The sequence below is a fragment of the Solanum stenotomum genome, unplaced genomic scaffold (genome assembly GCF_019186545.1).
Source record: "Solanum stenotomum isolate F172 unplaced genomic scaffold, ASM1918654v1 scaffold32195, whole genome shotgun sequence".
NCBI classification, from domain to species: Eukaryota; Viridiplantae; Streptophyta; class Magnoliopsida; order Solanales; family Solanaceae; genus Solanum; species Solanum stenotomum.
This window is the reverse complement of record NW_026031830.1, coordinates 30,253-57,424: the sequence shown is the minus strand read 5'-3', so window position 1 is coordinate 57,424 and position 27,172 is coordinate 30,253. Positions and strand designations below refer to the sequence as shown.

At 34.6% G+C, this 27,172-nt stretch overlaps 1 protein-coding gene and 2 pseudogenes across 1 annotated transcript; 1 reads left to right on the top strand and 2 right to left on the bottom strand.

Moving 5' to 3' along the window:
- LOC125852091 (putative GEM-like protein 8) overlaps positions 1–10,204 on the bottom strand; it is a 28,705-nt pseudogene extending 18,501 nt beyond the window's left edge.
- LOC125852089 (GEM-like protein 4) lies at positions 9,824–11,429 on the bottom strand. Its single transcript, XM_049531820.1, has 4 exons — positions 11,206–11,429; positions 11,021–11,095; positions 10,313–10,587; positions 9,824–10,228 (listed from the first exon to the last, which is right to left on the bottom strand). Exons 1-3 carry the CDS (start codon positions 11,357–11,359, stop codon positions 10,436–10,438), a joined length of 381 nt encoding a protein of 126 aa, XP_049387777.1. The 5' UTR covers positions 11,360–11,429; the 3' UTR covers positions 9,824–10,228; positions 10,313–10,435.
- Positions 11,430–16,337: 4,908 nt separating this feature from the next.
- On the top strand, positions 16,338–19,252 carry LOC125852086 (UPF0481 protein At3g47200-like; annotated as a pseudogene).
- The last annotated feature ends 7,920 nt before the right edge of the window (positions 19,253–27,172 follow it).

Genomic DNA, 27,172 nt, shown 5'->3' with positions numbered 1-27,172 from the left:
AAATTGCAAAATGCATAAAGCTTTTAGGTTGTTTTCCCTTTTTGGTTGTTGTAAGTTGTAACTGATCTGAACAATGGAGGATAAAAGAAGATCGAATTTTGGGTTTAGAAGTTCAAAAAGTTGATTTGCTACAAACGAACTTCATTTTCGATGGTCATATCTCAAAAGAATAGGAATATCGAGGGGAGTTTGAATCTAAAATTTGAGTAAGAGTCAATCTAGTTTTGGCATGAAATTCAGTCACAGTTCATTGAATTTTGAAGTAATAGTCAAATCATATCAAGTTTGTATAATAATTAGTATATTTTAAGTTACATTTATGTAGTCACAAAAACTCCATCATGTTTTCTTCCCCTTCAAAAATGTTAACTTCCCTCCCTATATCACTTGAGTGAGAATAAGAACAAATAACTCAAAGCCCGGACGACGAGCGGAGGTAATTTTTTTTTTTTATGCCTTCTTACTTGTTAGTTGTGTCTATTTTTTTTTAAAATACTCTCTTACTTTTAATCTTCTATTATATTGTGCTTCCACATAAAACAATAGAAATAATTGGATAAATAATATTAACTTTGTGATAGAATTGGCTATAACTTCAATACGGTATTACCGAATACCATACCAAACCAAAGTTTAATTTAAAGGTAACCGAATTATCGAACCAAAATTTAAAAAATTGATAGTTGATAGCTATTTTTAACTACTAATTACTGAATTACCAAATACAAAATTCAAAAATCCCAAATCGAATACTGAATGCCCACCCCTAAAGGCTAGTATATAGTGAAACGGAGCATATTGTCAATTCTTGGATCAGATTCTTAAAGAGGAAAATCAACTACACAAAATGGTGTCTTCTCTCCGATCTAAGAAAATATATCGTAGATCGTCCTTTTCAAAATAATGCACTTATTAAAATTTTGAATACGCCTATGTACGTACCAATCTCATAGTCCTCATCCCCACTACCCTCAAACATCCTTAACCCCCATGCCGATCTTAATTGTGCTTGCTCAAATTTTGTACAAATATTATATTCAACTTATTTATCAAATATTAAAAATAAATAAGAAAATCACATATTTTTCAGAAAAAATAGCAAATCTTCCATCATACTGAACACACCTTAAAAGTGTTGTTCTTCAATTATACTTGATATCAAATTTTAGAATAAATAGTGGCTTGAACACACACTCAAAGTGTTATTCTATGATATGTTTTACCCTAAAAGTGTTGTTCTTCAATTATACTTGATCTATCAAATTTTAGAATAAATAGTGGCTTGAACACACACTCAAAGTGTTATTCTATGATATGTTTTCTTAAATGTAATGTCTATATACACTTTATTCTATGATACTAAAGCTTAATTTATCCTAATATACTTTTCTCAAAATACACACTATTTCATGTTAGTAATATAGGCAGGTTTGCAATTACAGAAATTAAAGAAAAATTAATCTATATATAGTATACCCATATAAGTATTTTATATTCGCCATCTCTCATACTTCTTCACCTTCATAAAAGTTAAGCAGAGCAAAAGAATTTAAGAAGAAACTCAAGTACACTCCAACTAGTCCATTTTGAATCAGGTAACTTTTAGATGCCTTATACAACATTCCATCCAATACACTATAACAAATAAATAATTTTGTGATAATACTATATTATATTTAGTGACAATAATATAATATAGGTATTTAGTAACCAACATTCTAGATAAATGTCGTTAAGTAAGTATATAGTGATTGTCTCAATTGTACCTAAAGTTCCATCTCCTAAACCTACTAATATGCTACTCATATTGAAACCAAATTAGTTCTTACCTATTGACTTACAAGGTATTCTATCAATTTGAGTATAATAAGCCGCAAGATATTTGATATCTTTCTTTTAATATGATTTAAATTTCTCTTATTCGATGGATACTTAATTTTTGTAGTCTCAGTTCTTGTGCCCCTTTGTTTCAATTTATTTATTTTTGTTTAACTCCATATTTTTACATTACTGTAAAATAGTGGAATAGAACTTTATTATTTTCGTCTTTCATATCTCCTTGATTCATCACTTTTTAAATTTGTAAAAGTGTTTAGAGAGTTTTTATCAAATAAAAATTCTTCAAAAGTATACTTAGTATCGTGTGTTCTAACTTCTCCTCATGACTCTTACATAACAACAAAAACACAACATATCCAATGTAGTCCCACAAAGTGGAGTCTGGGAGGTAGAGTGTACGCAGACCTTGCCTAAGATAAATAGGCTTTATTTGATATATTTTCTATAGTATAGCAAAATAATATTACAATAAAATAAATAGTATTATAATTGAACCACACGAAATCATAGATAGAAATAAACTAAAATCGAAGATCAAGAAAAATATATAGTCATGACTACTAGTAAGGGCAACAAGGAAATGTTGTCCTGCTTACTAGTATGGTCGCACTCTTGCTTACTGATCTTCAATCCTGATTTGTGTCCTACACACCTTCCTATCATAACATTTTAACAAAAAATATAGAAAATTAACTAAACCATTTTCTTAAAAGAGTATCTTTGTTTTTCTTTTGTCCGCAAAGAACACTACAAGAAAACTATTAATTACATGGGGATTTTCCTGGGGAGTAGTATGAAAATTTGCAGAAAAATAAGATTCCTGCAGATTTTCATACTAATCCTTAGGAAAATCCCCATGTAATTCACGCTTTTTTTTGTAGTGGAAGTGTCTAATACTCCCTCAAATTACCATTAATTAATTTTAAAATACAGTCACACAGATATATCTAATTATCTAGATCGCAAAGTTAAATCATATTAAAAGAATATGTAATTATTTGCTTATTGCATAGTGCTTTCTAATAAACATTTTAAAATTTCTTACTCTATTTAATTAGTTACAGATAGAAGAAGGGAGGAAAGTGCATAAATTAATGGACAAAAAGGAAACAAATGATGAAGATCCATCAGGATCGCAAACAAATAAATGTGTAAATCAAATCTTTGATAAAATGTTTGAGGATTTGAACAAATCATTTTACAAATCGAGTACCGTATTCAAAGTAAATGTGCAGCTACGTGAATCAAATCCAGATGCTTATACACCAAAGATAGTCTCTATTGGTCCTAACCATAGGAAAAATCCTCAACTTCGTCCAATGTAAGAGTACAAATTATTGTACCTACAACGGTTTCTTCAATGAAGAGAGGGGTTAGATGTGAAATATTGGATCGGTATATTGGAGGATATGGAGGATGAAGCACGAATGTATTACGACGATATAGAAGACCTCAATACTTATGAATTTTGCAAAATGTTATTTCTTGATGTTTGTTTTGTGGTTGAGTTTATTCGGGAGCGGGAGCGTTGTCAAATGTTGCCAAAAATATTATTTAAAATAATAGATTTAGCTGATTACAAATAAAATCAAATACTCCGAGACTTGTTGTTACTAGAAAACCAACTTCCTTTCTTTATCCTCAACAAGTTGCATGACTTAACAGAGCAAGATGCTGACTTACGATTGGAAACACTAGCGATCACTTTTTTTAGCCATGTTGTTAACTTGGGATATATCAACAATAATTGGATGGATTTAAAGATATTTGATATTGAAAGACGTGATATGAAACATTTACTTGAAGTAATGCACGTTGCTTCATGTCCGATGAATTGCAAGAAATTGTCAAACGACATTATTAGTGACACCAAGTGGAATAAGGTGATGCCAAATGCAACAGAGCTTTCCAAAGCTGGAGTTAGATTTGCAAAGGACGTCAGATTGACGACAAGTTTATTTTATATAGAGTTTGAGAATGGGTTGATGACAATACCTTCTCTTGATGTGGTAGATAGTACGGAAACTCTCCTAAGAAATTTTATTGCTTATGAGCAACAATCAATTATTTAACAATATTTATATTTCAGTGATTATGCAATTTTTATGGATCAACTAATCGACTCAGATCAAGATGTGAGTTTGCTTCGCCGTAAAGGAATCATAGCAAACTGGATAGGAGGGGACAAAGAAGTGGCTAGCCTCTTCAACAAAATCGGAAATGGGGTCACTACATATTCCAACTTCTATTACAGAAAAGTATTCTTAGAAGCAACTCAACATTGTGACGAAAAACCATGGAACAGAATGAAGGCAAGTTTGAAGCACAATTATTTTAGTAGTTCTTGGATAGGAGCCTCAACTATGACAGCCGTCGTACTCCTCATACTCACAGTTATACAAACTATTCTAGCTATCATAAGCGCCTTTAAAGGTAAGAAGTAATTGTCTCAATTGTAATGTTCATGAGCTTATACTCTCTCATTTTATATATGTTTAATTTGTCATTAATTCAAGAAATGGTTGCTTCAACACATACTTACGCTATTGTCCACCTGACTTCTATATTGCATGCGATAGTTAATTATTGATAATAGCTTTATTTTTGCTAAATATATTATTTTAATGGGAAGTGCTAAATGGCCAAAAAATATTTGCCAGAAAATTTTAAAAACTATAATATATTTTTTATTTTAAAATAAACGGATCTTTTTTCCATTTTTTAGTTAAAAGGTATTAAAGTTAAAAGGGTAAAAAAATTTTAAAAGGTAAAATAACATAGATAAAATATGATTCTGGCTAAATTTTCTGGCCAAATTTTTTTTCCCTATTTTAATTAGAGGCAATTACTAGTGACAATTACAGTTTAGCACTCTTCGTAAATGTCACTAAAATCTATAACGATATTGGATCAAATTAAGTAAAGACTTTCGCAACGATAGAAGTCTTTTTTGTTACCATGAGTTTCCGAGCTTTTATGGGATATCTTGTCAAATGGAGCCTCTCAACTGGGGGAATGCTTTCTATTTGGCCTTCGATTCGATGATGCCTGTCTCGTTGTGGTAGAATAGTACTCCACCATCCGATCTGTGTCCCGGTCAGTGACAGCGGCTGATTGCTTAATCTTATCGGGGTTTTTTACTTCCCTTCCTGTCCCCTGTTCTGTAGAGCGGTTTATCCCTGACTATCTTAGGGGAAGATTTCTCTCTTCTCTATAAAGACACTCGGAACGCAGCTTGATCACAATCAATGGGAATAATATAACATGAAGATAGGACACATTAATATTCACAAACAAAGACGATACTGAATGGCTCCTCAGTTGCGATGTACTGATTGCTTTGAAACCTATTCGGATGGAACGAGATACGATACACTTTGCTTTCTTGTTGTGTGAAAGTGCTTGAGTGACTGTCGGGAAAGTTTTTAGCGGGGAGTGGTAGTCCAACAGATGTCCCCGGGGACACAAGGGGAAGTAGCGTTTTAGGATTTGAGGTTCAGGAGAGCTTTCCAGGATTGGGAGGTGAATGAGTTTGAAAGGATGTTACTGTTACTGCATCAGCATTGCGAGGCAGTTGACAGGCCCTATTCGACGAGATGAAAGTTGGGAAACGATGGTGTTTTTTCTGTCAAGCCTTCTATTAGAAGCTTTTATTGAGAGTTGAGGAGGGTTTTCCTGTTAAGTCCATTCGGATTCCCAAGGTTCCGAGGAAGGTGTGCTTTTTCACTTTGTTAGCTGCTAGAGGGGTGATCTTGACGTCGAAGAACCTTAGGAAAATAAAAGTTATTTGCATCAGCTGGTATTACTTATGCAAGGAGGCAGGCGAAGACGTAAATCATCTTTTGCTACATTGTAGCTAGGCCACGAGACTGTGGTGGGACATGTTCAGCTGGTTTGTAATGTCATGGGCAATTCCAAGAATTGTGAAAGATTTGTTGTTTCACTGGAAATCTGGAAGAAGCAGGAGAAAGTGCAGGGCATAGAATGTTGTTCCTACGGCATTAACTGGGTTTTTGGCTGTTGAGGAGTAGTCTCCGATCCCTTATTTGTTTTTTTTTGCACCCATGTAGTTACGGGTTGTATAGAGGATTGGGTTTCTTTTGTATAGAACCATATCTTTGTGTAGGTCCTTTACTGGTAGATATACCTCTTGTATATGGCCTTTTTTGGCCTTGTTAATAATGAAAATATTTACCTGATAAAATAAATAAATAAATTATATCAAATCACAAGGTTCTCATGATCTCAAAGAGATTGATTAGATTCTATATAAAGGAGAAGAAAAGATTTATCCCCCAATTCGACTACCCATCCAAGAGCATTTGGATAATCTCTTTTGACAGCTCAATCCTCACAGTAGTATTTATGCGAATTCTGCCTAAGAAATTCTTGAGGTGAAAAATATCAAGGGGGCTCCCCTTGTTGGAAACTTTCCATAATATCTTAATATGTCTTTCGAGAAACAGTGCGATTTGCTAGGAAGTGATCACGATGCGAAGTCCCAAAAGATTAATTAGCCTTCTGACTGCATTACTTTCACAATAAGTCTATACATTTGTGTTAACAGCTCAAAGCCTAAAACACCTAAAATCTCCTTTGAGCGAAGGAGCTAACTACAAGTTTGAACAGATCTGTACATTCGTTTTGCATCAACATTTTATATTGATGAATGCAAGTAAGAAGAAAAAAAAAAGAAAAAAGAAAAAAGAATGGAAAATATGTTGTCATGTTAGCTGCTTGAAGTACTTGAAATTGCCTGGTGCAGATATCTCAGAGTCTTTTGATGATTAAGGAATCCCATAAACCAGAACTCAAAATCATCCTCTGTAATTACTTGTATATACTTCTGTGATGATTTGACTTGCAAAAACTGTTATTATTTGCAAGTTGATGTTTGGCGCCATATTTATAAATATTGAATATCAGTGTTTGAAATAGTCATAAAATTATTTTAAAACTTATTTTAGGAATTTTCTAGTGAGATGATGGTTTTCAATCACAATACTTCAACTTTGTCTTTACTAAGTAAACTCATGTCCGCACACAATTTCAACTTCGAAATACTAGTTTTTAACTTGAATAAATATAAGTGCTCACCATGCTCGCGGATGCCTTGTGCAAGACAGTCCATCCTTTCTCCAAGTTTGTCCATCTTACTAATTAGAGATTTTCCTGCATATTCAAGAATATTTAATTTTAATGATCTCTTCTTAGAGGGTCATTAATACTCTTTATAACTAATAAAAGAACAAGTCGATTATTCTTCGAGGGACAATACTCACTTTGCTTTATTTTAGGCAAGTGTTTTGAAGTTGCAGATGGAAGATGTTCTTGGCAGGCAGATAGAGACAGTAGTCTTTTTTGCTGCCGTTCAAATGAGCATACTGCTGAACTCATGGGAACACCAACCTCATTTCCACTGAGGAAGTTCTTCATTGTGACTTCTGATTTTGAAGAGATTTGCTATATTGTAAAGGTAACTGAGATATTATTATGTTTTTGTTGATGATTTAAGAACATTCCTTGCAGCACTATATATATACACAGCAGTACTAGTGGTGCATGAGTCAGCTAGGGTCATCAAAGTAGAATATTTCTCAATTTAAAATGTCTTCTTTTATCTGTCTTTTTAATTACAGTAAACTATCTCATGCTGTCTTATTTTATTATCAAGATTTGAGTGCACATGTGGTGTTGTCAACTTTTGAGTTTGGAAGATTTGCTTTATGATGTAAGCTGCTTTTACAAGTTGAGTAAAAGTAAGAGAAGGCTGTTGGTGCATAGTAAAATTATTAGTCTTGTATGACTAAAGTTGACAAGATAATGACACGGATTTATATATGACATTAAAGTTAAGTGGTGGTTGTGGGTCATGAATGAGTCATCCATGAACGTTGATTTGTTGCTTAATAAATCAGGCATAGGAAAAAGAGGATCCATTCAAATATTTCAATCTGTTACATAGGGCCAACAGTTCTAGATTATATTAGCTTCTCTTATAAGGCAGTTACCTTATCTTGCCCTTTTTATCATCTCATCTTGACGTGTAAAGGCAGGATTTGTAGGCCATTTCTGACATTATGTGGAACATACCATACATGCATGACAAATGATATAATATTTTTTGAGTAATCTAACTTATTTTCTTCTTGACCAACTTTTTCTTTTGAAAAATCATGAGAGAAATGTCAAGTATTTTTAGAAGGTAATTTAAGAACAAAAAGTGATTGTATTTTTTGTTAGAAAAATTGGGAAAAACATTGAAAAAGAAAGAGTGCTTAGTGTATTGCAAGCTATCTTACGCTGACTTTTCAGGGAAGTCTTTCTCTGTTACAAACAGATGTGTGTTCAATTTAATCCCTTCACATATTACCAACTTACTCAGAAGCCATTCATCTTGTGAGATAACTAGAGGGAGGAGAAGTTTAGGAATGGAAGAGGGACTTACATATGGTCCCAAGGGAAGTACTATGTAGATGTCGGGAGGCTAAAGGTGTCTTGGGGGCTTACATTAAGACAATGGAGGACATGTATAATAGATCCCAGACTCGGGTAAGAAAAGTGGGAGACAAATGGCTTAAAGATGAGTTTCCGAGCTTTTATGGGATATCTTGTCAAATGGAGCCTCTCAACTGGGGGAATGCTTTCTATTCGGCCTTTGATTCGATGATGCCTGTCTCCTTGTGGTAGAATAGTACTCCACCATCCGATCTGTGTCCCAGTCAGTGACAGCGGCTGATTGCTTAATCTTATTGGGGTTTTTTACTTCCTTTCCTGTCCCGTTCTGTAGAGCGGTTTATCCCTGACTATCTTAGGGGAAGATTTCTCTCTTCTCTATAAAGACACTCGGAACGCAGTTTGACCACAATCAATGGGAATAATATAACATGAAGATAGGACACATTAATATTCACAAACAAAGACGATACTGAATGGGCTCCTCTGTTGCACTGTACTGATTGCTTTGAAACCTATTCGGATGGAACGAGATACGATACACTTTGCTTTCTTGTTATGTGAAAGTGCTTGAGTGACTGTCGGGAAAGTTTTTAGCGGGGAGCGGTAGTGCAACAGATGTCCCCAGGGACACAAGGGGAAGTAGCATTTTAGGATTTGAGGTTCAGGAGAGCTTTCCAGGATTGGGAGGTGAATGAGTTTGAAAGGATGTTACTGTTACTGCATCAGCACTGTGAGGCAGTTGACAGGCCCCATCCGACGAGATGAAAGTTGGGAAACGATGGTGTTTTTTCTGTCAAGCCTTCTATTAGAAGCTTTTATTGAGAGTTGAGGAGGGTTTTCCTGTTAAGTCTATTCGGATTCCCAAGGTTCCGAGGAAGGTGTGCTTTTTCACTTTGTTAGCTGCTAGAGGGGTGATCTTGACGTCGAAGAACCTTAGGAAAACAGAAGTTATTTGCATCAGCTGGTATTACTTATGCAAGGAGGCGGGCGAAGACGTAAATCATCTTCTGCTTCATTGTAGCTACGCCATGAGACTGTGGTGGGACATGTTCAGGTGGTTTGTAATGTCATGGGCAATTCCAAGAATTGTGAAAGATTTGTTGTTTTACTGGAAATATGGAAGAAGCAGGAGAAAGTGCAGGGCATAGAATGTTGTTCCTACGGCATGAATCGAGTTTTTGGCTGTTGAGGAGTAGTCTCCGATCCCTTATTTGTTTTTTTTTTTGCACCCATGTAGTTACGGGTTGTATAGAGGATTGGGTGTCTTTTGTATAGAGCCATATCTTTGTGTAGGTCCTTCACTGGTAGGTATACCTCTTGTATATGGCCTTTTTGGCCTTGTTAATAATGAAAATTTTTACCAGATAAAAATAATAAATAAATTATATCAAATCACAAGGTTCTCATGATCTCTAAGAGATTGATTAGATTCTATATAAAGGAGAAAAAAATATTTATTCCCCAATATCTTAATATGTCTTTCGAGAAACAGTGCGATTTGCTAGGAAGTGATCACGATGCGAAGTCCCAAAAGATTAATTAGCCTTCTGACTGCATTACTTTCACAATAAGTCTATACATTTGTGTTAACAGCTCAAAGCCTAAAACACCTAATATCTCCTTTGAGCGAAGGAGCTAACTACAAGTTTGAACAGATCTGTACATTCGTTTTGCATCAACATTTTATATTGATGAATGCAAGTAAGAAGAAAAAAAAAGAAAAAAGAATGGAAAATATGTTGTCTTCTTAGCTGCTTGAAGTACTTGAAATTGCCTGGTGCAGATATCTCAGAGTCTTTTGATGATTAAGGAATCCCATAAACCAGAACTCAAAATCATCCTCTGTAATTATTTCTATATACTTCTGTGATGGCTTTTCCCTATTTTCACTCTCTTTTGCTTTCATTGTCTTACTTATTGGGATCGATACCTGCAATTGTGAACCGGCTTATTAGATTATGCTTTACGTGGATACAAAATTAAGAGTTAGAAGAAAAACGGAGCAGAGTGGTACCTTATAGTAGATTCTAAGCAACTTTCCAGTTGGAGATAAGAACTTTATTAATCTCTCACTGCAGAAAGCAATCTTATCGGTAGAGATGAAGAGAAGGCCTGCTATTGGACCAGCTGTAGTTGATCAATAGCATTGAGAAACATTCAATAGCTCTTCATCATCTTTAACACTAAACTTCTGCTTGAATATTTTCTCCAACCCTCCTACTTGAAGAATTTTTGCTCCGAGGCTCAATTTTCCCTTCACAGTTTCCGTTAGCTTCGGACTAAGGCTCACTGCACAATTAAAGTTGAAACATTAAGGGCTTCACATCAGAACTTTCTTTCATACATGTATTAGTGCTTATTGCACAAAATTTTGTACATCTTGACTCCCTTTATCTGTTGTTCATTAGATTTACACTAGTGTATTGCCATGATTTGACTTGCGAAAACTGATGTCATTATTTGCAAGTTGATGTTTGGCGCCATATTTATAAATATTGAACTTCAGTATTTGAAATAGTCATTAAACTATTCAAGAACTTATTTTAGGAATTTTTCTAGTGAGGTGATGGTTTTCATTCACAATACTGCAACTTTGTCTTTTCTACGTAAACTCATGTCCGCACACAATTTCAACTTCGAAATACTAGTTTTTAACTTAAATAAAATATTGTAAATTTCCGATTGTTCTTTTTAAGTTTTCATCATGAATATAAGTGCTCACCATGCTCGCGGATGCCTTGTGCAAGACAGTCCATCCTTTCTCCAAGTTTGTTCATCTTACTAATTACAGATTTTCCTGCATATTCAAGAATATTTGATTTTAATGATCTCTTCTTCGAGGGTCATTAATACTCTTTATAACTAATACAAGAACAAGTCGATTATTCTTCGAGGGAAAATACTCACTTTGCTTTATTTTAGGCAAGTGTTTTGAAGTTGCAGATGGAAGATGGTCTTGGCAAGCAGATAGAGACAATAGTCTTTTTTGCTGCCGTTCAAATGAGTATACTGCTGAACTCATGGGAACACCCACCTCATTTCTACCGAGTAAGTTCTTCATTGTGACTTCTGATTTTGAAGAGAATTGATATATTGTGAAGGTAACTGAGATATTATTATGTTTTGGTTAATGGTTTGATAACATTCCTTGCAGCACTATATATATAGACAGCAGTTTGGGCAAAGTTGATGAATCTTTTAACTACTAACTGTTGCACATGTGGTGTTGTCAACTTTTGAGTTGGAAGATTTGCTTTATGATGTAAGCTGCTTTTACAAAGTTGAGTAAAAGTAAGAGAAGGCTTTTGGTGAATAGTAAAACTATTAGTCTTGTATGACAAAGGTTAACAAGATGATGACACGGATTTATATATGACATTAAAGGTAAGTAGTGGTTGTGGATCATGAATGAGTCATCCATGAACTTTGATTTGTTGCTTACTAAATCAGGCAAAGGAAAAAGAGGATCCATTCAAATATTTCAATCTGTTACATAGGGCCAACAGTTCTAGATTAGATTAGCTTCTCTTATAAGGCAGTTACCTAATCTTACCTTTTTTGTCATCTCATTGTGCTTATAGTGCTAACCAACGGCGAAGGCTGCTGGGTTGACATTGACATTGAGAGTTTCCGATAACGAATGCCATCTTCTTCTGCCTTTCCTCCCAACTCTTTTGTCTTAAGAACACTGGTTTTATGAATGAGTCATTACCCTTCTCCAACCCTGACTGCCCAACCTGAGAGTGGACAGCTAATGCGTTCCACTTATTTAAATGGGTTCAATGGTCGGTCCATGATCCCTGGATGCCGAAGGCATCCTTGGGGTGATCTCATAGTTCCTACACTGTGGAGATGATGGGGTCGGTCTATGGATATTCCTTCCTTTTCTTTTGCTGCATTCGCTCAAAGGGTTGAAGGGAGATAGTGCATCAAGCTTTTCACAAGGGACAACTTGATCTTCTTTACACGGGTACAAGGACCGCAATCACAACTTTCTTCCTTGGCTATCAAATCTTTAGTGTTGCGATTGCTGCACAAGGCCTGCGGTTGCAACACAGGTATCTCAGATACACAACTATAATTTTTTTTCACTTCTCTAGATTCTCTGTGCAAGAATATGTATCTCCCTCATTTCTTCCCGTCGTCAAGGTCAGTCATTTTAACTTGATTGAAGCTACACCTAATATAATAACACATGATCTAACTCTCAAATCTTAGATTTTCGGTTGGATTTCCTATTCAGCCAAAACTTCATTCCCGACTTGAGATTTGAACTATTGAGGCAATTGGAGATATTTGACAGTACCAAACGGTTAAGATGCTCTTTATAACTTATGAGCAGTGTGAATATGCTATGGAGATGATATGAAGGGGATGGATGAAAGAGGCTTAAGCATGTTAAGTTCATGCATGTAGAGTAGTGGAGTATTTTTCTCGTTACTGTTCCAATGTTCAGCCGAATACTGTAGCTGAAGATGGAAATCTCCTTGAGTTTCAATTGGTGCTAAGGGTTAGATGCTAAGTGCTTTTCCAATGGCGTAATTGAATTGATCAACGCCCTCTTATATATTCTGATGAATTACAACAACGTTAACATACCCGGTGTGATCCCACCTGTGGGGTCTGGGGAGGTTGGGGTGTACGCAGACCTTACTCCTATCTTGTGTGAGGTAGAGTGACTGTTTCCAATAAATATTTTGAATTGACAAAGGTATTATATTTTACAGAGAGATTCTCAAGCAGAACTTGGACTAGACTTGGTATTAATTATGCAAATTTTGCCTAAATGTTTCTCCAGGTGAAAAGGAAAATGAAGGGGAGCTCCCTTTGTTTGAACCTAAGCATAATATTTTAAATGTGTCTCTAGAGGAGCATTGCGATCTGCTACTCAAATGTTCACTTAGGAAGTGATTACTATGTCAAGTCCCGGAAGGTGAATTAGCCTTCTGACTGCATTAGTTTACAATATATATATATTAAAAAAAATATTTAATATTTTGAAAGTAATTGATAGTGTTATACTAACGAAATTTGCAAAGAAGAAAATTGAGAAAAATATTTATTTGACTCTCTAATAAAAGACACTATGTAACCATTCATATAGATGATAAAAATAAACTAACCATTATAAAATTTCAAAAACAAATTAATGAATCTATAAAATGAAATTATGTAAACTAGAAGAAAATAATGTTTTTTGTACTTTTGACTTTTCTTTTAATAAAACAAATGGTAAACTACAATTGAATAATCACTGTACTCTTAAAATAAATTAATATAAAAATACTATAACATCAAAATACAAGAAAAATTCTATTCTAATAAATTTTTAAGAAGAATGTTCTAATCGTGCGAAGCACGAGCCCATTTACTAGTAATAGTAAAAGATTGGATCTTTCTTAATTTGCTGTAAAGGTTTTGAAATTTCTTCTTTTGGCTGTTTGGTCAATTACAGTAAGCTAATCTCATGCTGACTTGTTTTATCATCAAGATTTGTGTGCACATGTGGTGTTTTCAACTTTTGAGTTGGCAGATTTGCTGTCTGATCAATAGTAAACCTACTTTTACAAGTTGAGAACAAAGTAAGAGAAAAAGCTAACCATTTTGATGTCATTTTGTCAAATTTTTGAACCATCAACTCCAGAAAAAGGACTTTGGCCTTTCGAAAACAATAACTATCCTTTAATTGGTCGTCACAAATTAAATCACAAAATTTGTGTACAAACTATGTTAGTCACACATAATTCAAAAAATGTATAAACTAATACACATAAAAAATTATAAAATTTTTGACTTCATATCTAATGATACAAATAAACTCTATAAAAGTGTCGTACTTTAAAAAAGGGAATAATAAGTATCATTCAATAAGTTGCCATCAATAGACTCATAAAATTTGAGTCAGTCACACATATTTTAGAAATTTATGAACTAATACACACAAAACACCAAGATGATCCTAATTCTTGTTTAGTAACACATACATGAAATCTAAAAGGGGCGGCATACAGTTATAAAAAATAATGGATATCATTTAATAGGCCGTCAATAATAGTCAATAGATCGACCCTTAAAACTTGAGATTAATCTAAGTAGGTCACACATGCATATTTCAGAAAAGTAATGAACTAATACAAAAAAATAAATAGATGATGCTAAATTCTTATTTCATGACATATAAACTCTCATCAAAAGGTGGCGTGCACCTTACAAAATCAATGAGTATCATACAATATATAGATCGACACCAATGGACCCATAAAATTTGAGTTCAAACAAAGTTGAACACATATTCATTAAAAAATCATAAACTAATACAAACGAAAATTGAATAATTTTGAAATTATGTTTCTTCATACAAATAAACTCCAAAAAAGAGGCTTCCCCTTTTCAAAAACAATGATATCATTCAATAGGTAGTTACCAATGAACTTATAAAATTTGAACTCAATCATAGTAGGTTACACATTCTAAAAAATTAATGGACTGATACATAAGAAAATATGAGAAACCTAAATTATTGTTTCGTGACATATAATTCAAAAAAAAAGTCATAGGTTCCTTTCAATAATAATAAGTATTATTTAATAGATATCATTATCAGTGGACCCACAAAATTTGAATTCAAACATAAACGGTCACACTTAATTCAAAAATTTATGAACTTATACACCCGACAAATTAAATAGAGATAAACCTAAATTATTGTTCCATGACACATAATTTTCAAAGTGAAAGCTGTCATTCGCTTTTTAAAAATAATAATGTGTTTCATTTAATAAAATATGAGTATCATTTAATAGGTATTTACCAATAAATCCACAAAATTTGAGATCAAACAAATTTGATCACATATATTCCAAATATTCATAAACTAATACACATAATACATGAGTTGCTAATATATGTCTTCCTCTTATACCAAATTCATACCCATGAAAAAAAAGGGAAAATTTGGGATATCAATCATAGTGAGATTTTATGTAATTACAAAATATAATGATAATTAGCGCACATAATAAGTGTATTTGTACATATTAATAGTAAAATATATTATATTAAGCGTTCTTTAAGTGTATTATGATAAATATAATATCTTTGTAGTAAATACATTATATCTTATAATTGTATGTATAACAATAATGAAATTCATTGTATTCATGTGCTTAAAAAATATATATCAACACGAATATACATCTTGCCTAACTATATTCACATGCATCTGCTATAGAACTCCAAACTCTCATTAAATTATGTAATTCTTTTAAACTATTGGTATTTCAAATAAATATAATACCTAATTTTCCGTGTCACATATTTTTTCCTAAAAAGAGACATGTCCACTGTATATATGTAGAAAAAACGCATGTGGAATATATCAAGGAAATGATTTCCAAAACTCTAATATAAAGGCTAGAAATTTAAAAAATGTATGTTTATATTATAGTACAAGGGATAAATTAAAGTACCCCTAGATCTATAATCGAAATCTCAGAGACACACCTCAATTAAACTAAGGTCGTGTTGCCTCCTGAACTCATTTTTTTGATAATTTTATATATAACTTTTGACTTACGTGACACACTTTATGACTCCATGTAGTTGAGGCGTATGGAAAATGTCTGAATGTCACGTAAACCAAAAAAGTGTACAAAATTACAAAAACAAAAAGGCTTCAGAGGTGATAGACCTTAATTTAGTTATGTTGTGTCTCTGAGATTTCGGTCATAGTCTAGCTACTTCTCTATTATCCCTGTGTACAACAAACATGTCAATTTCTCACACTATAGACTTCGATTATTTTTTTTTTTGAAAACTAAATAATGATTGACTTGTTGAGTCAGCAGGCTTCTCCTTATCTTTCCATCATTGGCCAGCTATATTTTGTATGATGAAAGACCAAAACAAGACCACATATTAAAATATTATTTTATATTATATATGAATAATATTTGATCTAATATTCTCTTATAAAAAAATAAATATACATGTGACCTGTCTCGTAGATTAGAAACAACAGATCAATAAAAGAAGAAAAATAAAGAAAAAGAAACAGCCAAACCAAAGAAGTATTTCTTTTTCTAATTTTTCTTGTTCTATGCTAAACAATTATTCTTATTATTTTGCTACCTCAAGTTAAATAACATGATTTACATAATTTTCTAGTGTAAAGGGAAAAGTGAATGAGAATATATTTTTTTTTGGAAGAAAAACATTTTATTAATTTTTCTAAAAATAGAGCTTTTTTCTGCCGCACATCAATGGGAATTTTGCTTTATAAAACATAAACTTTTTCCACTTATTTTCCAATGAACCAGCTTACTGTAAAAACACATATGGTAGGAAACAAATTCTCACTAAAATCTTGACAAAATTCCTAAATTTTATGCGTTAAAAAAACTAATACTATTTTTTCTTTTCACATTGATTCAATCAAAATATTTGTGAGAATAACCACTGAATATTTTGCAGTAAAAAATTCCAATGGGAAAATAGTGACTTTTTAGTAGTGTTTCTGTTTTGTTTGTCCGTTTTTGATTTGATACAAAAAGTAAAAAGAGTTTTGAATCTTATAATTTTAAACTGAAATATATAATATGTACCAAAGTGTTCTTTAATCTTTTGATCGTAAACATGTCTTGTGAAACGTTAAAATTAGCAAGTTACCAGAAAATGAAAGAGACATCCGAATCTTTTATTTTTACTTAGATCAAATTATTTTTTTTTTCTAGAAGTTTTGACAACACATAGTAAAGTTATTTTCATATAGTAACATGAGAGTTGATGTTATATAATTTCCCTTTTAATTGCTGTCTTTTATTTTCATATCAATTTGTGCAATGAATAGATTGCTTTGAATTAATAATAATATGAATTTGACATTCTTTTGTAGGAATTAGAGTTGAAGAAAGAGGGATGGCATACTCCATTGAGATTACCTCAATAGATAATCAAATTCCACTACTTCTTCAAACTGAAAAAAATGAGGTATCTCTCAACTTTACAAATTAGTTTTCGATTTGATTAAAATACATAAACAGTTAATTGATATCATCTATACAAAAAAAAAAAAAAAAATTGTACCTTAATTTTTCGCTATCATGAATTCAAGAGATTACTAAATCACCTTCTTCCACGTAATTTTAGGTCTACCTCATTGTCCTAACATGTTCACTAACCATAGTTTTACACCTACAAATCGGTGCATTTCAAGAGTTTTTTTATCTTTTTTTTTCCTTTTGTCCAAATTTTGGGGCAATATATATCATAAGCCAAACGGAATATATAGAGGGGGACAAAAGACTTTGAAAGTTAAGAATTTTAAGCATATGAAGAAAAACTTTGAAAGGTAACTTGTTATGCAAAATTTTAACCATCACTCTTTTCCATTACAGATAGAAGAAAGGAGGAAAGTGGATCATATAATCGAGATAAAGGAAACAAATGGTCAAGATCCATTGGGTCACAAACAATGAATTCTGTAAATCAAATCTTTGATGAAATGTTTGAGGATTTGAACAATTTGTCTATTAAATCGTGTACGATATTCAAAGTAAATGTGGGGCTATGTGAATCAAATCCAGATGCTTATACACCAAAGATGATCTCTATCGGTCCTTACCATAAGAAAAATCCTCAACTTCATCCAATGGAAAAGTACAAACAATTGTACCTACAATGATTTCTTCAACGAAAAGAGGGACTTGGTGTGGAAAGTTGCATCAATGAATTGGAGATACTAAAGAAGGAAACAATCAAGTGTTATGATGATATAGAAGATCAATGTGATGATAGTTGGGGCACTAGTCAATTTTTGCAAATGTTGTTGCTTGATGGTTGTTTTGTGGTTGAGTTTATTCGGGAGTGTACTAAAAAGTATCCAGAAGAAGAAGACAACATCATCAATTTTGTTGATTGCATATATAATCAAATACTTCGAGATTTGATGTTACTAGAAAACCAACTTCCTTTCTTTGTTCTCAATCAACTTCATGACATGACAAAGCAAGTTGATGAATTACCATTGGCAATACTGACGAATAATTTGTTTACCTTTGTTCTTGACTATCCAAAAATGACCCCTGAATCCTTTAGAAAGACAAAATGTATGAAGAAAATATCAAACATTTACTTCATGCAATACACATATTTTCATGTCATGGCCAAAATCTCATGAAAAAGTCAAAAAATGACATAATGACGCATAAGGTCATGCCAAAAGCAACAAAGCTTTCTGAAGTTGGAGTTAGCTTCGTTGAAGTTGGATATTTTAATAGATTATTGGGCGAAGACAACCTTGGGGATGACATAAGTTTATTTGATATAAATTTCAACAATGGATTTATGACAATCCCTTGTTTTCAAGTCGATGATGATACAGAAACCATCTTGTGAAATCTCATTGCTTATGAGCAACAATCATCTGATGTACGACCTAAATATTTCAGTGATTATGCTACTTTCATGGATCATCTTATCGACTTAGAAAAAGATGTTAATTTGCTTCGCCAAAAAGGAATCATAGTGAACTTGACGGGAGACGACAAAAATGTGGCTAACCTCTTCAACAAAATCGGAAATGGGGTCACAATGTATCCCAACTTCTATTACAATAAGGAATTCGAACAAGCAATTGAATATAGTGAAAAACCATGGAACAGAATGAAGGCAAATTTGAAGCACAATTATTTTAGTAGTCCTTGGGTAGGAGCTTCAACTGTGGCAGCCATCATACTCCTCATACTCACAACTATACAGACTATTCTAGCTTTCACAGGTTCCGTTAAGTAATTAGTATATGTCTCAATTGTAGTGTTGATGGGCCTATTTTCCCATTTTGCTAGCTTGTTGTAACTGATTATATACTTTTAATTGTACGCAATCTTGGCTAAACCATCTGCTACTTGGTTTGCCTCCCTGTCCCAAGCTTTGTATTGTGTCTTCAATGATTTGAGTGAACTTCTTGTTATCATCAGACTTGAGATTTTTTGTCCTAGTAGATCTGGGAAAGGAATATATCGTCCTTTTAGGATAAGGAGGACTTTTTCCTTATAGGTTTGGGACTGTTTGGGTTCTATATAGTTGGAGATACTAAAGTATTGTGCTGGATTTACAATATAGTCTTAAGAGCTTGAAAGTATTGTACACTTTCTTCTTTTCTTTTATATGAGAAAATTCTCTCTGCTTTTGCTTGAATGATTAGCCTAGCCAAACCTAGTTAATCCACGATATTTCCGCAATAATAACAGATTGATCAATTCTTCCAAATTATATCCTCTTACCGGAGTTCATATCTTCCAAATTATTCCTAATTATTAAATTGCTATATGTTATGCATTAAGATTCTTGAGTTGATTCGTTATGTCTATATTTAACATGAACCCTATGAATTGAGTAATTTTTTGATGAGTAGTATCATTGAGTTCTGAGTTTTGAGTTCTTGAGTTCCAAGTATTAAGTTTCCACATTGCTATTAAGATCCCTGAGTTGAGTCGTTCATGTCCATAATTCCACATGAACCCTAAGATTTGAGTTATAAATTTTGAAAAGTTTTTTAAAGCCAACACTTGAGTTCTTAAACTGAGTTTTGAGAAAAGAGTTTCTAAAACATGATTAGTATAACAATCGAGCATGTCATCAATGTATGAGCAGTATGGTATCTAGATATACCATCAATGTTTATGCGGTATGACTTCTCGAGTCATCAATGATCATATTAAAATATGATTTTGATATGTTTCTGAGAAAGACATTTCAAGTATGAATTGAGTAAGAGTGTAAGGGAACTATGTATTCCCAGAGGTATCAATTTTTACATTGATAAAAGTGAAACTGAGATTTCTAAATGAGTTATTAGTTCAAAAGATATTTCAAGAGTAGTTACCTCTTTTAAGAGGGTAGTTTGAGCAATTATCTCAAACCAGAGGAAGAGTATGTTTTTAAACATATGAGCATGGGTATATATTATTGAGAGTAGTATTGAGCACCGCTATTGGGATGAGTTCAGACAACTCAAAGTCATTATAAACCATATATGCCAATATGGTTAAAGAGTCATACTTTTTAGATGATTCCCTATTACTTTTTAAGCATAGCTTAGTGGATCCACTTAGTTGAGGATGCCCTATATCCCGGCAAGGTATAGGACAGTTCTAGCAGCATGGGCGAGACGATGTATCATTATGTAGCTCATAATGATAGTTGTCGGTTAGAGAATCTCCTAATAAAGTTAAAGTGTAGTTTTATATATCACTTATTATGTTGCGTTCAGAGATGAGAAAGTATTTTGTAAAACACTAAATGATTTACTCTTTTATTTCTTTACATCCAGCTTGAGTTCATTGTTATCTATTGCAGTCATTTCTTTCAGTTATTTATTATTCAGCTATATTACATACTCGTAAATTTAATGTACTAATGTCATTCGACCTGCATCTTTTAATGATGTAGATACAGGTTCTTAGGATCCTCAACAAAAATATGTTGAGATTATTTCATCCACTCGTCTGCTTATGAGTGAGACCTCCTTGCATTTAGATTGAGGACTCCAATTTTTATGAGTTGTTACTAGTAATTCTTTTGAGGAGTCGTGGGTCTTTTTTCGACACTCATCTTTATACAGTAGTGTCACGCCCCGAGCTACACCCTGGGAGGGACTGGCACTTGAGAACTATTGCTGGCCCCAAATGAACCCTTGACCTAGCTTACTTAATCAGCGGAAGACTTAAACATAGGAAACATATCTCATGCAATAACTTAAGAGATAATAACTTAGCCAAAATGGCAACTCAAGTCTTAAACGTATACAACTGAAATGAATAAGACTAAAGAAATATACTATCCATCTATTGTCACGCCCCGAGCCTACACCCTAGACTTGGCCGGCACTCGAAGACCATTGCTAGTCCCCAAGCGAACCCTTGGCCTAGCTTTCTTAACTCAGCGAAACCTAACTCAACAGAATAACTCAATGCAAGGAAAGGTCATAAAACAACTCAACTGATAAAATCTGGCCAAAAAGCAACTCGAGTCTCAAAATAGAATATTTATATATATACACAGATGAGAGACTCAACACTAATTGATTGACTGTCTATGAAGCCTCTATAATACTGAGATGGATGTTGGGATAGACCCCGCAACATCCTAATAAAACAAAATTAAGAGAACAAAATAATTGAGTCCTTCGGAAAGCAAGGAGTCTCACCACTGACTCTGGAGTGCTCAACTGGATCAACGGCGTGCTGGATGCTGATCCTGGGTACCTGCGTCTGCATCATAATAAGATGCAGGCCAACTGGCATCAGTACATGGAATGTACGAGTATGCGAGCTGGAAATCTAAACCACAACTCAAGCTTGAAAGGAGTACATGAGAACACTTACCTTGGCTCTATTCGACTCATGAATAACCGAACTCAATATAAAGCAATAAGACACATGCAATATATAATAGCTTGTAAAACAGTGTAAACAACTTAGCTCATTAATGATAAAACAATAACAAACTCAACTTTACTTATATAAAAGTAATATAACTTTTGTGGAAGATTCTTTAACCGACAACCACCACTATGAGCCCTAGTGATGATACAACGTTTTACCTCACGTTGCCCAAGGACCATCCTATACCTTGCCGTGATATATGACCTTACTTTACTTAGTGGATCCACTAGCTTAATCTTACATGATCATCTAAAAAGAATGACCCGTCAAGTCCCATGTTGGCTTCATGGTTCTTATGGAGAGTTGAGTTAATATGAACTCGTGTCCCCAATTCGGTGCTCAATACTACTCCAAAAATACTTTGGCTCATAAGTGTCTTTAAACACATCTTTCTTTAGTTGAGATAATTACTCAAAACTTAGCCCAAAGGCTCTTTTGGAAAACATGGTTCCCTTCTTACTTAAATGTAAAAACATTTATAAACTTCTTTGGGAATACTTAGTTCCCTAATAGCTTTTGAGAAATGAACTCAACTTTATACTCTTGACTTAACTTGAAACTTGAGACTCTTTACTTAGCTTGAAACAGAGGCGAATCTAGGATTTTTCGAATATGGGTGTACCAAGAAAAATGTATTAAGTGGGAATTGATCCGAACATGGGTGCACCAAAAAAAATGTATTAAGTGGGAATTGATCCTCAATCCTCAAAGTCAAAAGCTCAACATTTAACCATGTGGACCAACTAGACTTTTTATAGTACGGGTGCAAGAATATAATACTATACAAATGTTAGAAAATATATACATAAAATATCTAATTTTACGAAGAGACCACGGGTTCGAGTGCCCTATTTTTTGCACCTAAATTCGCCACTGGCTTGAAACTCTATACTCTTTACTTGACTTGAAACTTTATACTCTTTAGTTGACTTGAAACTCTATACTCTTTACTTGACTTCAAACTTGAGCCTTAAAATGAAGTTAAAATGTTCAATAAAGACTCTTTGGAAAACTTTAAAGACTTGCTTTGACTTGCTTCTTAACCTCTAGACTTGACTCTTAACTTCACTTTGACTTGATCCTAACTCGCCTTGAATTGGATTATGGATTCAAGGTATATGATCACATGTTTATGGATGAGTTCTTGACGTTTAGACGTAGCTTGGAGTGTTGGAAACAACTATGAAACATAGGTACATTACCAAGGAACATGCATGAAAAAGTGGGAAATGAATGGGAAGGATTGGCGTCCTTGGTGCTCTGAGAGGCGTGGGGCGCCAGCCTTCAGACCTCAGAGGGGCCTGCTGGGAGCTCTGCCAGGCGCGCCGCCCCAAGGGCTGGACTTCAGTGTCCCTTTTGGGGCGCGCTGGCTGGAGCGACGCCCCAGCCCTTTTTCCCCAAAAAGTTTGACTTTTCTCCTTAGTTTCTCCAACTCTAAACCTTCTAAACTTCCAAGTTTCCAGCCCCAAACACTTAAAATCATAACTCCCCTTAATATACAGTGGATTCAACTTGAAATCACAACCGGAAACATGTACCACGACAACAAGGAACTTCAACAACACAACCAACAACTTCAACAAACACAACCAACAACTTCAACAAACACAACCAATCTTTTCTCGGAATTAAAACGAATTTAGCATGTGGGGGAAAGAACCAACCCAACACTATGAACTCACATACCTAGTAGGGATCACCCTCGACGATATCCACGATGATCTTTGACGAAACCTTGCTTGATCTTCTCTTTCTCCTCTTCTTCTCCTCTTCACTCACAAACCCTTACTATAACTTTTTTTTAAAAGGGAAAAACTGATCTAAAAAAATCTATCTAAACCCCTAATATAACCAAAAGAATTGGTTAGGGAAAAGACCAAAATACCTTTACAAATTCGGGCTGACTTCCCTGCACCAACAGCCCAACTTTCGAACGGCATAACTCACTCATACGAACTCGAAATCGAGCAAAATCAGTGGCATTGGAAAGATCATTCCACGAGCTTCGCAAAAATAACTAGAACTACGCCTAACACATCCTGAGCTAGGAGTTATGACTGTTCAATGTTGGCCAAAAACTCACTTTTTCCCATGCTTAACCAAATTTCCAGATTTTTAAATTCTTTCCAAAAATGACTATTTCCAATTCTAAGTGTAACATCCGACAATTTGAAATAGCTAAGAAGAGGCTTGGGATTTGAAAATTTTCATTTTTGGAAAGGATTTGAAAATCTGGAATTTGGCTAAGTGTGGAAATCAGTGAGTTTTTGGCCAACTTTGAGCAGTCATAACTTCCAGCTCAGGATGATTCAGGAGTAGTTACAGTTATGGTTGTGACTCTTGTGGAATGACCTTTCCAACGCCACTGAGTTCGCTCAATTCTGAGTTCGTATGAGTGAGTTATGCCATTTAGAAGTTGGGCAGTTGGCAGGGAAATCTGTCCGGGAAATTAAGGGCATTTTGGTCTTTTTCCCTAGCCATTTCTTTTGGGATTATATGGTGTGTTAGGCTGATTTTGGATCATTTTTATTCCATTTTAAAGAGAGGAAGTTATGGTTCTTGAGAGTGAAGAAGAGAAGAAGAAGAGAAAAAGGAGAAGAAGAAGAGAAGAAGAAGAGAAGAAGAGGAGATCAACAAGTTTCCGTTGTGGAAATCATCGGGGGTGATCCCTATCAAGGTATGTGAGTCCTTAGTGTGGGTTGATCCTTTCCCTCACACACCAAGCTCATTTTATGATTTGAGAAAAGGATTGGAATTGTTGTTGAAGTTGTTAGTTGATGTTGTTAGTTGTGTTGTTGAAGTTGTTGTTGGTTGTGAGACATGATTGAGTTGTGTTTTGAGTTGTAATCCATGGTATGTTGAGGGATATGATGATCCTTAGTGTTTGGGGTTAGATCCTTTGAAGTAAGGATGGTTTAGAGTTGAAGAAAAAGGGGAGAAAAGTCGAGTTTCTGGGCAAAGGGGTCGGCGCGTCGCGCCTGCCAGCGCGCCCCAAAAGGGGTTCTAAGGTTTTCCCCTTGGGGCGCCGCGCCTCTCAGAGCGCCAGCAGGTGACCTCTGACCTTCGAGGGCTGGCGCTCCGCGCCTTGCAGAGCGCCAAGGACGCCATATTCCCTCTTTCTTTCCATGCTTTCTCATGTATGTTCCTAGGTGTTATACCTATGTTCCCTAGTTGTTTCCAACACCCCAAAGTGTTTCTAAACATCCCGAACTCATCCAAATACGTGTGATCATATACCTTGAATCCATAGTTCAATTCAAGGCAAGTTAGTATCAAGTTAAAGAGAAGTTAGAGTCAAGTCAAGCCATGTTAAGAAGTAAGTTCAAGCAAGTCCTCCAAGCTTTTCAAGAGTCTTCATTGAACGTTTTAACTTCATTTTTAGACTCAAGTTTCAAGTCAAGTAAAGAGCTTAGAGTTTCAAGCTAAGTAAGGAGTCTCAAGACTCAAGTTAAGTCAAGAGTGTAAGTTGAGTTCATTTCTTAAAAGCTATTAGGGAACTATGTATTCCCAAAGAAGTTTCTAAATGTTTTTACATTTGAGTAAGAAAGGAACTATGATTCCAAAAGAGCCTTAGGGCTAGTTTTCAAGAAAAGGAACATCGTTTCCAAGTGAGCCTTTGGGCTAGATTTTGAGTAATTATCTCATTTAAAGAAAGATGTGTTTAAAACACTTATGAACTAAAAGCATTTTGGGAGTAGTATCGAGCACCGATTTGGGGACGCGAGTTCATATTAAACTCAACTCTCCATAAGAACCATGTAGCCTACATGGGAGTTAACGGGTCATACTTTTTAGATGAACCCGTAAGATTAAGCTAGTGGATCCACTTAGTAAAGTTAGCTTCCTATACCAAGACCAGGTATAGGATGGTCCTCAGGCAACGTGAGGTAAAACGTTGTATCATTAGCTTCATATATCATGGCAAGGTATAGGATGGTCCTCGGGCAACGTGAGGTAAAACGTTGTATCACCACTCATATTCATAGTGGTGGTTTGTCGGTTAGAGAAGCTCCCACAGTAGAAAGAGCATGGTTCCTCGAGGGTTCTGCTTAGTATGGATGGGGGTATGTGACTTCATTCATACATTGCACAAGTAGACCTTGAGAGAAAGCATGGTATTTTCATGATATTATAATATGATTTTTACGTCATGTTTTAAGAGTTTTACAAGCTTTATATATTGCATGTGTCTTATTGCTTTATATATTGAGTTTAGTTATTCATGAGTGAACAGAGCCAAGGTAAGTGTTCTCTTGTACTCATTTCAAGCTTAAGTTGTGGTTTAGCTTTCCAGCTCGCATACTCGTACATTCAATGTACTGATGCCAGTTGGCCTGCATCCTATGACGATGCAGACACAGGTACCCCAGATCAGCATCCTGCACGTCGTTGATCCAGCTGAGCACTTCAGAGTCAGTGGTGAGCCTCCTTACTTTCCGGAGGACTCAATTATTTTGTGTTCTTAGTTTTGTTTTGTTAGGATGTTGCGGGGTCTGTCTGTCCCAACATCCATCTCAGTATGTGTAGAGGCTTCATAGACAGTCAGTCAGTTAATTTTGAGTCTCTCTTTTATGTATATATGTAAATATTCTATTTTGAGACTCGAGGTGCCTTGTGGGCCAGATTTGTATCAGTTAAGTTGTCTTATGACTTTGCTTTGCATGAAGTTATTCTGTTGAGTTAGGTTTCCGTTGAGTTAAGAAAGCCAGGCCAAGGGTTCGCTTGGGGCCAACAATGGTCTCCGAGTGCCGGTCTCGCCCAGGGTGTAGGCTCGAGGCGTGACACTAAGCCTCTTCATAGTTATTTCAAATTGCCAGATGTTACATTTATGAAGCCTCTAAAACAAAGAGGGATGTTGGGACAAGACCCCCGATCATTCAAACAACTGAAATACTAAAAGAAAAGTAAAAGAAGTCCTCCGGAATGCAAGGAGGCTCACCAATTGACTATGAGTGCTCAATCGGATCAACGGGGCCTTGGATGCTGATCCTAATTACATGTGTCTGCATCATAAAACGATGCAGGCCAACTGACATCAGTACATTGAATGTACGAGTATGCAAGGGGAATACTAAACATAACATAAGCTTGAAAGGAATTTGAATAAACACTTACCTTGGCTTTATTGAACTCATGAACAACTTAACTCAATATAAAGCAATAAAACACATGCAATATATAGAAAACCTTTAAAATAGTAGAAAATAACTTAGTTCGTTAAAGAAAATGCAATAACAAACTCAACTTTACTCATTTAATAAAGTAATATAGTTTCTGTGGGAGTTTCTCTAACCGACAACCACCACTATGAGCCTAGGTGGTGACACAACGTCTTGCCCATGCTGCCAGAACTGTCCTATACTTTGCCGTCATATAGGACGTCTTAACTAAGTGGATCCACTAGTCTATGCTTAAAAGCACTTAAGGGA

Bases quoted from the DNA above. Each gene is read 5' to 3' on its own strand.
- LOC125852089 (XM_049531820.1), bottom strand. From the start codon at position 11,359: ATGAAGAACTTACTCGGTAGAAATGAGGTGGGTGTTCCCATGAGTTCA. The intron at 11,096-11,205 runs GTGAGTATTTTC...TTGAATATGCAG, and splicing joins CTTGCCTAAAATAAAGCAAA to GAAAATCTGTAATTAGTAAG. The intron at 10,588-11,020 runs GTGAGCACTTAT...TTAATTGTGCAG, and splicing joins ACAAGGCATCCGCGAGCATG to TGAGCCTTAGTCCGAAGCTA.